The sequence below is a fragment of the Fusarium fujikuroi genome, chromosome FFUJ_chr08 (assembly GCF_900079805.1).
Source record: "Fusarium fujikuroi IMI 58289 draft genome, chromosome FFUJ_chr08".
Classification (NCBI taxonomy): Eukaryota; Fungi; Ascomycota; class Sordariomycetes; order Hypocreales; family Nectriaceae; genus Fusarium; species Fusarium fujikuroi.
In genome coordinates, this window is record NC_036629.1 from 1219560 (window position 1) to 1233159 (window position 13600).

General features: G+C 49.4%; 5 protein-coding genes; 4 read left to right on the forward strand and 1 right to left on the reverse strand.

Annotated features, from left to right (window-relative positions):
- Positions 1-235: 235 nt before the first annotated feature.
- On the forward strand, positions 236-2779 carry FFUJ_12205 (uncharacterized protein; the record flags this gene model as incomplete). Its single annotated transcript, XM_023581782.1, has 1 exon — positions 236-2779. The coding sequence occupies one exon, from the start codon at positions 236-238 to the stop codon at positions 2777-2779; it is 2544 nt and encodes an 847-aa protein (XP_023434425.1).
- Positions 2780-2968: 189 nt separating this feature from the next.
- On the reverse strand, positions 2969-4159 carry FFUJ_12206 (related to the member of the syntaxin family of t-SNAREs TLG2; the record flags this gene model as incomplete). XM_023581785.1 has 4 exons in its annotated part: positions 2969-3432; positions 3498-3825; positions 3876-4044; positions 4137-4159. 4 exons carry the CDS (start codon positions 4157-4159, stop codon positions 2969-2971), a joined length of 984 nt encoding a protein of 327 aa, XP_023434426.1.
- A 928-nt stretch (positions 4160-5087) lies between these two features.
- On the forward strand, positions 5088-6067 carry FFUJ_12207 (probable calmodulin; the record flags this gene model as incomplete). XM_023581786.1 has 6 exons in its annotated part: positions 5088-5090; positions 5274-5330; positions 5408-5423; positions 5581-5706; positions 5762-5974; positions 6033-6067. 6 exons carry the CDS (start codon positions 5088-5090, stop codon positions 6065-6067), a joined length of 450 nt encoding a protein of 149 aa, XP_023435184.1.
- Positions 6068-7874: 1807 nt separating this feature from the next.
- On the forward strand, positions 7875-9763 carry FFUJ_12208 (probable class I alpha mannosidase; the record flags this gene model as incomplete). XM_023581787.1 has 2 exons in its annotated part: positions 7875-8569; positions 8623-9763. The coding sequence occupies 2 exons, from the start codon at positions 7875-7877 to the stop codon at positions 9761-9763; spliced, it is 1836 nt and encodes a 611-aa protein (XP_023434427.1).
- Positions 9764-10442: 679 nt separating this feature from the next.
- On the forward strand, positions 10443-13151 carry FFUJ_12209 (probable gamma-adaptin precursor; the record flags this gene model as incomplete). XM_023581788.1 has 5 exons in its annotated part: positions 10443-10452; positions 10524-10647; positions 10698-10886; positions 10943-13007; positions 13065-13151. The coding sequence occupies 5 exons, from the start codon at positions 10443-10445 to the stop codon at positions 13149-13151; spliced, it is 2475 nt and encodes an 824-aa protein (XP_023435155.1).
- Positions 13152-13600: the final 449 nt, after the last annotated feature.

The window sequence follows — 13600 nt, forward strand, 5'->3', positions numbered from 1 at the left end:
TGTTGGTGGGGGCACGTGTCAGCGCACCTCTGTCACTCTACTTGCCTGTAAAGTGCTCCAAGTTTATGATGCGCAACCCCCCCCAAAAAAAAAAGATTCGGAGCTATGATGAAGGACTTATTGAAGACCTCAAAGTCTCAGTCTTAAGACAGTCTCGATGATTTTACTATTATCTTCTCGACTACGACCGATGCGATGATACGAGCCCAGCTAATGCTGGTTTATTTACCCAGCCATGCATCGAATCCCTAGACGATTTCGAATGCGCCAATCCGCATGTATTCCATACATCAGGACACTCACACAACAAAGATCTCAGTATAATACAGAGTTGGCACCGGCATCTACAAGAATATACGAAAAAGACGATAGGCTGATTTCTGGCCGAGAAGCTGGGGGTGGGACAAGACAGCATAATATTCAACAAGAGACTGGACAAAGGCCGCCAAAATCCGAATTATCCTTCCCGCTGGGTATTCGCCTGCGTCGAAGCCAAAAAGATACTCCATCGGGCCAGAAGTCCGATCTGGATGCCATATACTTTTGGGAGTGTCGCATTGTAACGAGCCGTCAGGATCGCGGAGACCAAGGAACATGGCAAACGCTTCTGGAGCTTCAGGACAGAGACCAATCGCATCTCTTAACCAAAACTGGAGCTCTGTTTCTGCGTGATAACATCTTGGAGGCAGCGTTGACAAATTCTGATCGGATGGAAGAGCTTTTCAAGGTCGCAGCGCAACTAGTAGAAACTCACGACTTCAATTGGCCTGAACTATACCTGAAAGTGGTTCATTTCTATTTAGCACACGCTGATTACGAAACTGCATTGGGCTGGCATTTCAAACTCATGCCCATGTTCTGTCCTGAGTTGGATAGCTTCGGTGCTCTGCTGGCAAGTTGTGCCATCGACTTCACTCCCAAGCTTCAGAGTACTTTGACCAAGATATACGTTTTCAGTCCATACCGTGAGTTGTACGACTATGTTGTGCCGGCTCTCTTTGAAAGTGGCCAGTCACATGCCGCACGTGTCTGGAGGAAACGGTTCAATCTTTTCAATGACCATCCCAAGTCGCCTAAGTCCATGCCTTTCTTGGATTTCCTTTCCCGCTACTTTTCCGCAATCCAGCTCACGAAGGAAGAGCTGGCGGTACTTAATGGAGATACCTGCCTTGGTGATGGCGTTGGTGCTTCTGTACAAAAGGACACCCGACTGGAAACGCACAGCTTTTTTAGCGACAGGTTTACAGCACGATGGTTCGCCAGCTCTTGGACATCTCCAGAGTTTGCGATCAACCTGATGCATAAGATTGGCCTCCGCACAATTAGCTATCATTCGTTGCAATCCATTGCATTGAGAGAAGATGACGCCCGCGGAGTTGCTGATCGCCTGACACAACTCCGAAAGCTGGGGATCAAAATAAGATCTGGAGCCTATTGCGATGCAATCATCTCCTTCGCTGAACGAGGTGAGGACGAGTTGCTCAGAACCCTTCTACACTGCGATATACACCCAGAAGAGTTTGGGAATCCAGAAACGCGGTCAATGCTACTTGCATCTTCCGCTCAACGGCAAGATTGGGGTTTAGAGCGATTACTTCAAGAGGTTGAAGGTGTGGCAGCTACTCCAGGACCAAGTAAGGACAACATCATCTACATGGATCTCAATAAGCACCTGAGCATGGCTCTGTCCATGAAGCGTCTTGCGAAAGTCAGGAGTGTTGTTGATAAAATGGAAAGCCTGGATGTAACCATGGAGCGGGAAAACTCGAAAGCACTTCTAAACCGCATCTTTGAAGATATATGTTACCATCCAAAGCTCAACAGGCCTCACACGCTTGACCGAGCTATTCACCTCTCGTTGAGAGTGGCACGACTTCGAGTTGCCGTTCCTGTTCGATACTGGCAAATATTGCTCCATAACCTCGGACGTCTGGGACGTTTTAATGATCTAGAAGGCCTAAGTTATGAGATATGTGAACTTTATAGGCCAGAACCAGGGGGTTTGATTCCCGTGCATCGGCAGGACCAGCCCCCCAGCCCTAATACCAAAGCCGAAGAGTTGGAGGGGGAGTCAGAGACTTGGTCTGAATACTATTCCTTCGCCGATGGGAAGAAGAAAAGGAGCCATTTTAAGGAGGAGTTCTGGAGAGCCGAAATAGGCCCACGCCAGAACGAGACAAATCCCAAACAGAGACATCACAAACGTTCGAAGAATCGAAATGATCCCAACTACCAATTTCGCATACCAGCAGATCTGCCATTCACGAACAGACAACACCCCATACAGAAGATTTTCGATATCGGTCTGCAGCGCTCCATCATTCGATGGGGCTTTGATCAGACCTTGGCGCAACAGCCAATTCCACCTTCTCTCGTAAACGTCAAACCGGTGGGAATCGCAGACTTCGACCTGGCTTGTGGTGTTCGCTTGTTGGCTGTTCTGAGAGACAAGGGTGTCTACGTTGATCCCCAAATAGTGCGAAGTACAGTAATAAATCGTCTCGCAGTGGCTCAATTGCCCATGAGGCCCAGGGCTAGGGCGAGAGACGATAGAGAGCTCTCCCCAGCGAACATGAAGCAACTTGTGGAATGGGCCTGGGGCTCTCAGATTCTCCCCAGTGAGGCGCAATTGGCGTTGGAGATCGAGAAGCAAAGGCCTAAGTTATGGAAGAGCTATCCGAGGCTTTTCGAAAAAAGTTATGATAACGATGATCGCATTTCCTCTGAACCACGCGCCTTGAGGACCAAAGAGAAAGGCCGATTCCAAATACAATATTAAATATATAAAAAAATAAAAAATAAAATGGACAGAGAACCGCGACTCCAAACACATTAGTGACATGTCCCATTACTTTACTTGCTTTACATTGTATTGGTACATGTGTTTAATAATTGCTGCCTCTCTATGCCCGCGCCGGGACATGCCAAGGGAGACAGCGGGTATCTGAGACTGCCATGAAAAACGCCTCTACCCATGCTTCTTAGGTTTGATCACCAACAGAATGATCATACCAAAGATTATAAGAATGAGGAGGAGAATGATCTTGCGTTTGGTTGTCCTCCGCTGGTAGCCAGAAGCTACAACTAGCTCCTTGTCAGCGGCTTTGACATCAGTATTCATGCGCTCAACATTGTAGTCGATACGATCCAGCATTGTGCCCTGGTCGATAACCATGTTCTGGAGATCTCGAAAGAGGTCAGACAGTTCGATAATGCCTTGGGCAATATCCTCAATCTCTCGTTCACGTTGAGCAATCGCAGCATCATTAGAATGGAGCACTCTCTGCTGTTGGGTTGCTTGGAGTGTCGATTGTGAAAAAGATCGATCTGCGTCAGATTCTTGAAGAGATGGGTCGAGATAGAAGCCTGGCTGTGGTGTACTAGATCTCTCGCCAGGACTCAACCCGCCAAAGCCACCCATGCCACGAAGCTCTGTGAGTCCAAGTTAGAAGAAGATATTGGAAAGAAACGGGGGGGGGGGGGGGGGCGGTACCAACTTTTAAGATAAGCACTCTGCTTCTTTCTGAAACTAGCGCTCGCATCTTGAACTCGTGCAGCCAGCGAAATTTGAATGTTCTTGGCCATGGTCTCCTCTGCCTTTGTGATGGTACCTGCGTGCTGTGATTCCCGCACCATTTGTTCGATTCTTTGAATGCAGCGATGGCAGTCATGAAAGCCCTTGGTGATCTCTTGTGTAAGCTTCTCTATTTGCGCTTCCTCGGCCCTTTTAGCGTCTTCATCATTGAAACCAGGTAGCACATGCTTTTGGTGTAGCTTCTCCAAGCTCTGGCCCTTTGTCGCGATATTGGCAAGCAAGTCTGTGATCTCATCCGAAACGTCAGCCCATCAGGGGGCAATAAATCCATCTCAATCACGGCATCGCCATCGTCTTCAAACGCACCGGCCGATAGAAGGCCGCGACGATCGTCGTTCGCATAGCTGCTGGTATAGGCGTCGGCAAGGGGACCAGAAGCAAGGGCGCCCGGTCCATAGGGTCTTCGCTGTGTAGGGTGATGCGCGTAAGACTGCCGGTAGGAGATGTACCTTTAATTGCAAATTGCATTAGCATATAGGCTTGCTATGTGGAAGTGAAGCTGACAGCCATAGACAATGACAGGTAACAAAGGGCGTCTTACAGGTTCGTGCGGTCTCGCCACATGGCGGACGCAAATTAGGGACTGAAGCTATGTCAGGCGCGGCAATAGAATGAGTGCTTCGACTATGTTAAATCGCGAGTGTGAGCGTCATAGGACGAGAGGTCAGGAAGGTATTGCCGTCATGAGTGAGAAGATCGCGAATAGAGTCGAGATGCGGGTTGAGGCTGATAGCTGGCTTCGGCTGGGGGCATTACGACACTGGACCAATTCCGTTGGCTAAAATGACAGGGGAGAGGTGTCCCCTCTAACTTAACTAGTACTAACTAAGGTGACTACCTAAAGGTAGCTCTGTCTCGAGGTAGGTAGGTACTACCTACCTAGGTTTACCTCACTCACGGCATGTACCTCTACATCGAAAGTGAGGCGCTGGGGCACCTTGCTTCCACTAAAGAGCAGAACTCTTGTCTTATCACAGCAATACACTATTACTCAAAATCAAGCTGTGTAACTCTGGATGCCAAACTTGACTTTTGATTCGAAAAACTTGTAATAATAAGTTGGTAAACTGCATGAAGTGTGCAAATTATCAGATCATTTCTTCCCTACCTTATCCGAACAATGCTTCAACAAAGGCCGCTCGCCTGAAGTCGAAGCATCACTCTGGGCAGACCGCACAGTGTGCTTGAGCTGCCATGACGAGGTCCCTCCCCCTAATTTCAGGATCACCAGCCCCCTGAACATTCAAAACACAGTGCATGATCTCTCCTTTGTTAATGCATGTACCGTTTTCATGCCTTAGGTACCGACTTTCCCCTGACCTTTGGGTCTCCCCACGAAAGCTCCCACCAAACCCGTGAAACGAAAAGGTCCGACACTCTTGGCTCAAGACCCCGCGACCTCAGAACTTGCCCAAGTCATCTTTCTTCCTTCTCGTGCGATCGACATCCACCTTTTTTACTATCACAACCGTTGCTACCACATACATCCAACATGGTGAGCACGACCTGTCCGTTGCTTGGTTGCGCGACCTACCCATCCACCAGCATTTGCTTTACCGCCTTGTCCTCTGGCTCTATCGCCAATAAGCATTGACCCCGCGGCTCTATTGAGAGGGGCTGCAACTGATGTTCTGGTGATGCCGTTCGAGAGTTTAGACTGACAAGTTTGTTTCTGTAGGCCGACTCACTTACCGAAGAGCAAGTCTCCGAATTTAAGGAGGCCTTCTCTCTCTTTGTAAGCCATCCCTTTTTATTTCGCCGCCTTGTCTCGCCGCGTCTTTTCTAGAAGCTGTCGCTAACCTCTCTATGTAGGACAAGGATGGCGATGGTGAGTGATGCTCCCCTTTCCGCCAAGTTTCTTCGTTGGCCCCGTGCGAAACCCAAAATCGATCCAACAAAGCATGCATCAGACCACTCATATCCTTTACATCTCTGTCTATGCGATATTCTTGAAGCGAAAACATGAGCTAAACGCGTCGCTCTAGGCCAGATTACCACCAAGGAGCTCGGTACCGTTATGCGCTCTCTTGGCCAGAACCCCTCCGAGTCTGAGCTTCAGGACATGATCAACGAGGTTGACGCCGACAACAACGGCACCATCGACTTTCCTGGTGCGTAGTATTCCAAAATGATTAGAGGACGGTCAGTACTAACCACTGGGTAAAGAGTTCCTCACCATGATGGCGCGCAAGATGAAGGATACCGACTCTGAGGAGGAGATCCGTGAGGCTTTCAAGGTGTTCGACCGTGACAACAACGGTTTCATTTCTGCTGCTGAACTTAGACATGTCATGACCTCCATCGGCGAGAAGCTCACTGATGATGAGGTTGATGAGATGATCCGAGAGGCTGACCAGGACGGCGATGGCCGAATCGACTGTGGGTTGCTTGAGATTAGATATATAACAACAACGTCCAGTTACTGACAAGACTACAGACAACGAGTTCGTCCAGCTCATGATGCAAAAATAAGAGACAATATTCTGATACCTCATCGACCAAACCTTCGGTCCTGCTATCTCTCGCTAGTCGATGAGTAACGAACATGCATGGCATGAGGAGGGAACTGGTTGAATCTTCTTTACTTAGTGGCAAAACTGCAAGCGAAACGAAGGACATCTGGGACTGGTTGGACTGAAGTTGTGGAGGGTAATCGGCTTGCTTCCCGTGTTACTTGCTATCTCTGTGGCTTTTGTGCCACAGAATCTGCCTACATGGCTTCTAACAACTGAGAAATTTTCCATTTGGCCCGCAAACTGCATATTCGTGCCCGTATATGTACTGTTGTCAAATTTGTGATTGCTACGATAGCCAGTCTGCATCAACTGATGGCCTACCATCCAATGGCTTTGGTGAGGGGCAACGAATCGGCGGCGGGCGGTCTGGAAAACGTGTCCGCCGTTGGAGCCAATTTTCTCGCTGGGCCATGACATGGAAGAACAATCAGCCCTACAGCCCACGGGGCGGCAGCCTGGAAGCGTGGCTTATCGAGCATAATGCCTGTACTCCGTAGTCTAATAAGGGTAGGTATCTACATACTAATCCAGGGCCTCAAAAGCTCAAAGCATGCCCAGCCTCTTTGGACATGCATACATACATATGTACAAACATAAACATGACTGCCGAAACTATAAAACACGATTGACATGCATACTCCCTCGCCATGAATGGTCAAACTCAAGCTACCCTTTTGATCTTGCTGCTCAGGGGGAGGATCCGCTCATGGGAACTCCTTTGTTGAGGGAGCCAACCCTTGAAAGCTTGCTGGATATGAGTGGCTCACGGCTGATATAAGGCTCCAAAGAACCGAAGCCCCAATATTTAGCTAGACCAGTCGGAGAAGGCAGCCGGGTCAGCTTAGCTTACATGGCTATGCCAAATCGTCTAATTATATTGCAAGGGAGCTGCTAGGTTTGACCCCACAGGAGTACGAGCTGATTTTCTCCAAAGTCTGGAGATGTCTTCTGCCATTTATTAAGGAAGGGTTCAAAAGGGGTTGACAGAGAGGGAAATGTGGCATTGGCCAGTCAGGGCAAGAGAACCGAAAAGAGTTCATAACCAACGTTTGTGCTTTGTGAAACCGCATTGACAACGGTTCTGTCCAGAATGCCAAGCAAGGGAAGGTTTTCAGGCACAGTACTCCGTAGGTAGGTAATTAATAGGAAAAGGACCCTGCTGCTACCATCCATACCAGCAACCTAGCTACATACGTACAGCATGTCAGATGCAGGATTCATCACTACTACATATTCGTACGGCGCATTCCTTCACGTGTTAGTAGGCTAGTGATTGCCTATGGACGTATGGAGACCGCCCGCCGCAATTTCATGTCGTATTTTCAACTGGACAGAAGAGACGAGACAGCTCTCAGCCACATACACTGACACTGATTTCAGACATTCATGCGCTGAAGATTGAGGGTTTATTTATCGACTAAGAACCAGAGCCATTTGCCCTTTTTCTGATACCCCCCGGTCCCGTCCTGTCCCTTCGATTCTTATCCGTACCTAGCCTAAGGTACCTACCTACCTCTCGCTCTAATAAGACGGGACGTGTCTAGACTCGGCCTCGGGCTTGGATGAGACTTGCTGTTGGTCCCCCTCAAGTCGAGACACATCGCCAATCTTTTTGACAGCTCCAACATCAACGCCTTTGGACTCACCTCAGCCTTTTTCCCGTCCTGGGCCTGCGATGTGAGGTCCCAGATCACGCCTCACTATCTTCTCTCACCTAGACCCTGTGCTGCTTATTAGCAGTCCACTAACTGCCTTTTCACACAATGGCGGGTCCCCTACGGCGAGGCCGTCTCTGGATTGGCGTCGCCTTCATCTGGATCTTGTGCTTTTGGTACTGGTCAAATTCGGACTCTGGCTTCAAGTTGTTTGGTAATGGAGATCCTCTTGCTGGAAAGGGCGCCACAGCTTGGACGCGAAGATTACCTAAATATCCTATTCCCAAGGAGAAACTAGCTGCCTTGCCAAAGATCACCGGAGATGTCAAGGTCCCCAAGATTCAGGCTGCTGCTCCGGTCGAGAGCGCCGCGGCCAAGGAGCTGCGACTGTCGCGATTGGCCGCAGTCAAGAAGAGCTTCGAGCACAGCTGGAGCGGGTATTCCAACTATGCCTGGATGCACGACGAGGTGACCCCGTTGACCGGCAAGTCCAAGGACCCCTTTGGCGGTTGGGCTGCCACTCTGGTCGATGCCCTCGATACCCTTTGGATCATGGACATGAAGGACGAGTTCACAAAAGCTGTTGCCGCTGCAGACGGTATTGATTTCACCAGGAGTCCCATGGCAACTATCAACATTTTCGAGACCAACATTCGCTATCTTGGTGGATTCCTGTCGGCATATGAATTGAGCGGAAGAGCTCATCCTATTCTCTTGAAGAAGGCTATTGAGCTGGGAGACCTGCTCATGTGTGCCTTTGATACACCGAACCACATGCCAGTTACTCGATGGGAGTGGAAGAAGTGAGTTTTCCTCAACATTAATCACATATTGACATTGTGGCTAACATGCTTAGATCTGCTTACGGCCAAGCTCAGTCTCCCTCGCGGGAGGCTCTTGTTTCTGAACTTGGTTCCTTGAGTCTCGAGCTCACTAAACTATCTCAGCTAACCAGCAACCCGAGATTTTATGACGCTGTCAAGAGAATTGGAGACCAGTTTGAATCTACACAGCTCAACACTCGCCTTCCTGGCATGTGGCCGGTAGTCGTTGATGCTTATACACCAGCCTTCCATGCTGGTTCAGACTTCACCCTTGGTGGTATGTCTGACTCGCTGTACGAGTATCTTCCCAAGTGGTATCTTCTTCTTGGCGGCCAACTAGAGCAGCCACGCCGACTATACGAAAACTTCATCCCTGTTGCCATCAAGCACCTTTTCAAGCGAGCATTGACACCTTCGGACAAGCCGGTCCTCATCTCTGGAGACTACCAGGTGACTGATTTGCCAGGCGAACAACCCAAGTACACCTATGTTGCACGAGGCCAGCATCTGACCTGCTTCGCTGGCGGTATGGTAGCAATGGGCAGCAAGATTTTCAACCGCCCCGCAGATCTCGAGATCGCTTCCCAGCTCACAGATGGATGTATCTGGGCTTATCAGGCTACGCAGACGGGACTTGGACCTGAGGTCTTCAACTTCATCTCGTGTGGCGGCGTCGATGCTAAGGACTCGAGCGATTGCACCTGGAACGAGGACCGTTGGCTCAAGGCTATTGAAGAACAACACGCTCCTGACTTCAGGGCGCCGCCGTTGAGAGGATCAGACTGGAAGAAGCCAACGGTTCAAGACGTGGTCAAGAAGCACAACCTTCCCAAAGGTATGATTGACGTGAGCGATGGACGATACATTCTCCGACCCGAGGCTATCGAGTCCATCTTCATCATGTATCGCGTCACAGGAGATGCACAATGGATGGAAAAGGCGTGGACCATGTTCGAGACGATCGAGAAGGTGACACGAACTGAGATTGCGGCTTCAGCGATAGACGATGTCACCAAAGCAGAGCCTACAAAGATGGACAGTATGGAGAGTTTCTGGTTGGCAGAGACTCTCAAGTACTTTTATCTCATCTTCAGCGAATTTGATGTTATCAGCTTGGATAAGTGGGTGCTGAACACAGAAGCACACCCTCTAAGTCGTCCAGATGTAAAGTAAGATTGTGTGTGGAGGACGGATGTGTACCTATTAAAGGTGCCTATGAGACGGAAAAGGGTTAAACGCTGTATGAGCGGTTTTTGTGTGTATTCCTAGAGCTATAATATCATGTGTGTACGAATAAACAAGTATACTTGTTATTGTGATTATGTTCCTTCTGTGTCTTTTTCTTTTTGTTCTTCTCTTTTAATGATGTATGTATTCGTTCGTGCCTTAACATAGGTAGGTACCTACCTGACCTTGGGAAGTACGGAGTAGTACCTACTACCTAATGGATTCAACAAAGCTTATTTCATGTTTAGTGATGACTAACGCAGTACGTACATAGTACTGCCAAGCAAATCTAATTCGGTGTAGGTCTGCTCTGTGCCCCACGTCCCGTCTGAAAGGTCCGCCGCAACGCAAGCAGAAGTACAGCACAGCACACACCGTCACTGACACTGGCACTGACCTGTAACTTGACGGCGCATCTTGGTTTCTCTTTTGTTTATCTGCCTTGAGTACCTAGGCTCTGACGAAACCTCACTATTCTGTCCTCCGCCTCGACACGCATAAAGAAATAGTAGCTCATTGCTCTATCCCAGAGCTGATTGAGCTTCGTCGAGCCCCCATCGTTTCCCTCACAACCCCTGGATAAGCATCGACCAGACGGCCCAACCGCTGGGTCTGTCCTCCCAAGATGAGTTCCCGTACGGCACCGACGAGCTATATTTCGCGATCTGATCAGTCAGAGGCTTACCTTTACTTTTGCTCTGGATAGTCAAGCAGTTCATTCGAAATGTGCGTGCGGCCAAGACGATCGCAGACGAGCGAGCTGTCATTCAGAAAGAGAGCGCTGCCATCCGCGCCAGCTTTCGAGAGGAGAGCCACGATCCCAACATTCGGTGGGTTCAACAGTGCTATTGGAGGGATGGAGATACTGATGCGCAGGCAGTCGTAACAACGTCGCAAAGTTACTCTACCTGTTCACCCTTGGAGAGCGAACCCATTTTGGACAGATCGAATGCTTGAAGCTCCTCGCCTCACCTCGATTCGCCGATAAACGTCTGGGACATCTGGCTACAAGCTTGTTGTTGGATGAAAATCAAGAAGTATTGACATTGGTTACCAACTCCCTCAAGAAGTATACTTCTCCTAACGCCCTACAAATCGAACATCTGGTTGCTGACTTTGGTTTAGCGATCTCGGACATTCCAACCAATATGTTGTTGGACTTGCTCTCTGTACACTAGGAAATATCGCCTCGATTGAGATGTCACGGGATCTCTTCCCCGAAATCGAGACCCTCGTAGCCACAGCCAACCCATATATTCGAAGAAAGGCGGCTTTGTGCGCAATGCGCATATGTCGAAAGGTTCCAGACTTACAAGAGCACTTCATTGACAAGGCTACACAGCTTCTGTCCGACAGAAACCACGGCGTCTTGCTCTGCGGTCTTACTCTGGTGACAAGCCTCTGCGAAGCAGATGAGGAGGAGGGCGGAGAAGAAGGAATTGTTGAAAAGTTCAGGCCTTTTGTCCCGGGACTTGTTAGAACCCTGAAAGGGCTCGCTACTTCAGGCTACGCACCCGAACACGACGTTACTGGTATTACCGACCCTTTCCTGCAGGTCAAGATCCTTCACCTTCTGCGAGTCCTGGCTGTGGGTGATGCAGAGACCAGCGAGCAGATCAACGATATCCTTGCCCAGGTTGCTACCAACACTGAATCATCCAAGAATGTTGGGAATTCCATCCTGTACGAAGCTGTGCGCACGATTCTCGACATCGAGGCCGATTCTGGATTAAGGGTGCTCGGTGTCAACATTCTGGGCAAGTTCCTCACCAACCGCGATAACAACATCCGATACGTGGCTCTTAACACCCTGATCAAGGTTGTCGCCATCGAGCCCAATGCTGTGCAGAGACATCGAAACACCATCCTGGAATGTTTGAGAGACCCTGATATCAGTATTCGCCGTCGAGCTCTGGACCTGAGCTTTACCTTGATTAACGAGAGCAATGTTCGAGTGTTGATTCGGGAGCTTCTTGCCTTCTTGGAGGTTGCCGATAATGAGTTTAAGCCAACAATGACCAGCCAGATAGGTATCGCCGCTGACAAGTTTGCGCCTAACAAGCGATGGCATTTCGACACAATGCTCCGAGTTTTATCTCTTGCCGGTAACTATGTCAAGGAGCAGATCCTATCATCATTTGTTCGCCTCGTCGCTACTACCCCTGAGCTACAGACTTATGCGGTTCAGAAACTCTATATCAACCTCAAGAAAGACATTACTCAGGAGAGTCTGACGCAGGCTGGTGCTTGGTGTATCGGCGAATATGCAGACGCTTTGCTCAAGGGTGGACAATATGAGGAAGAGGAGCTTGTGCAGGAGGTTAAGGAGCATGAGGTTGTCGACTTGTTCTCACTGATTCTTAACAGTGCATACGCCACACAAGTGTCAACAGAGTACATTGTGACAGCCTTGATGAAGTTAACAACCCGCTTCTCTGACCCAGCTCAGATCGAGAAGATCCGAAGGATCCTGCAATATCACCAGACCAGCCTCGATATCGAGATTCAGCAGCGAGTCGTTGAATATGGCAACCTCTTCAGCTTCGATCAGGTCCGACGTGGAGTGCTCGAGAAGATGCCTATTCCTCAGATCAAGGAGGAGTCTCGTGTTCTTGGACAAGCTCCTACAAAGAAGAAGGCCGCCAACAGGAAGTCAAGAGTCATCAAGCCAACAGAACAAGACCTCCTGGATATTATGGACGCGCCTGCTGCGTCACCAGCTGCTTCCTCAACGACCAACACTGATCTCCTCGCCGATATCTTAGGTGGTACCTCGTCTCCTCCTCCATCTGCCTCCTCGCCGCCTCCTCAGCAATCCAATGTATCGAATATCATGGACCTATTTGGCTCTGCCCCTGTGCCATCTACGGTTTCTCCAGCCCCACCATCATCGAACCTCGACTTCATGTCTCCCGTGTCGTCAGCACCTCAGCCTCAGGCACCTGCCGGTATTCCCTGCTATAACGCAAATGACCTTAACGTAACATTCCAGATCCAACGCAACGCAGAGGGTATGATTCAAGCCACCGCAAAGTTCGTCAACACTTCTGGTTCAGCAAATCTGTCCAATGTATCTCTACAAGCTGCCGTTCCCAAGTCTCAGAAGCTGCAACTGCTGAGCATCTCTTCATCGGACCTCGGACCTGGAGCTGAAGCCAGCCAGATGATGCGAGTGTCCGGATGCAAAGGGGTAAGTGTTGTTCCCAATCCCCGGCAAAAGAATTTGATATACTAACAAGTGTTTTAGCCTCTGCGTCTGCGCTTGAGGATTGCATACACGCACCCAACTGCTGGACAGGTCATGGATCAAGTCAACTGGACAGAGTCGTCCTAGATGTGTTTGGTATAACAATTTACGGGATAACGAGGCATATAGTGTCTTGGGGAAGGTAATGTAACTCGAGGTCATGGACTCCAGGAGCTAGGCTTGGAGAAGATAGAATTCTAAAACGGACGGTCAAGCATTGTTCTTTGCAACAAAATTCTATGCAATAATCTGATTCGCCGAGTCGTACAGTATCATCTTCGTTGCCTCCAGGAAGATGCAGGTGTGTACTCCGTAGGTTGTCGCCTGACTCAGCGTCTGTGAGTCTACCTCGTATGTCAATGGTAGTCCACCCCACTACCTAGGTGCCTAGGTATGTCATGCACATGCTAACATGAGGCCATTGACTGTAATCGCCCTTGGACGGTTTTATGTGAATTCATGCCTCTCAAACTTGCAACCAGTAGTCCTAATCTCTCTTTATCGGGTCGAAGCTTGGGACTTGCTGCCATCAACCA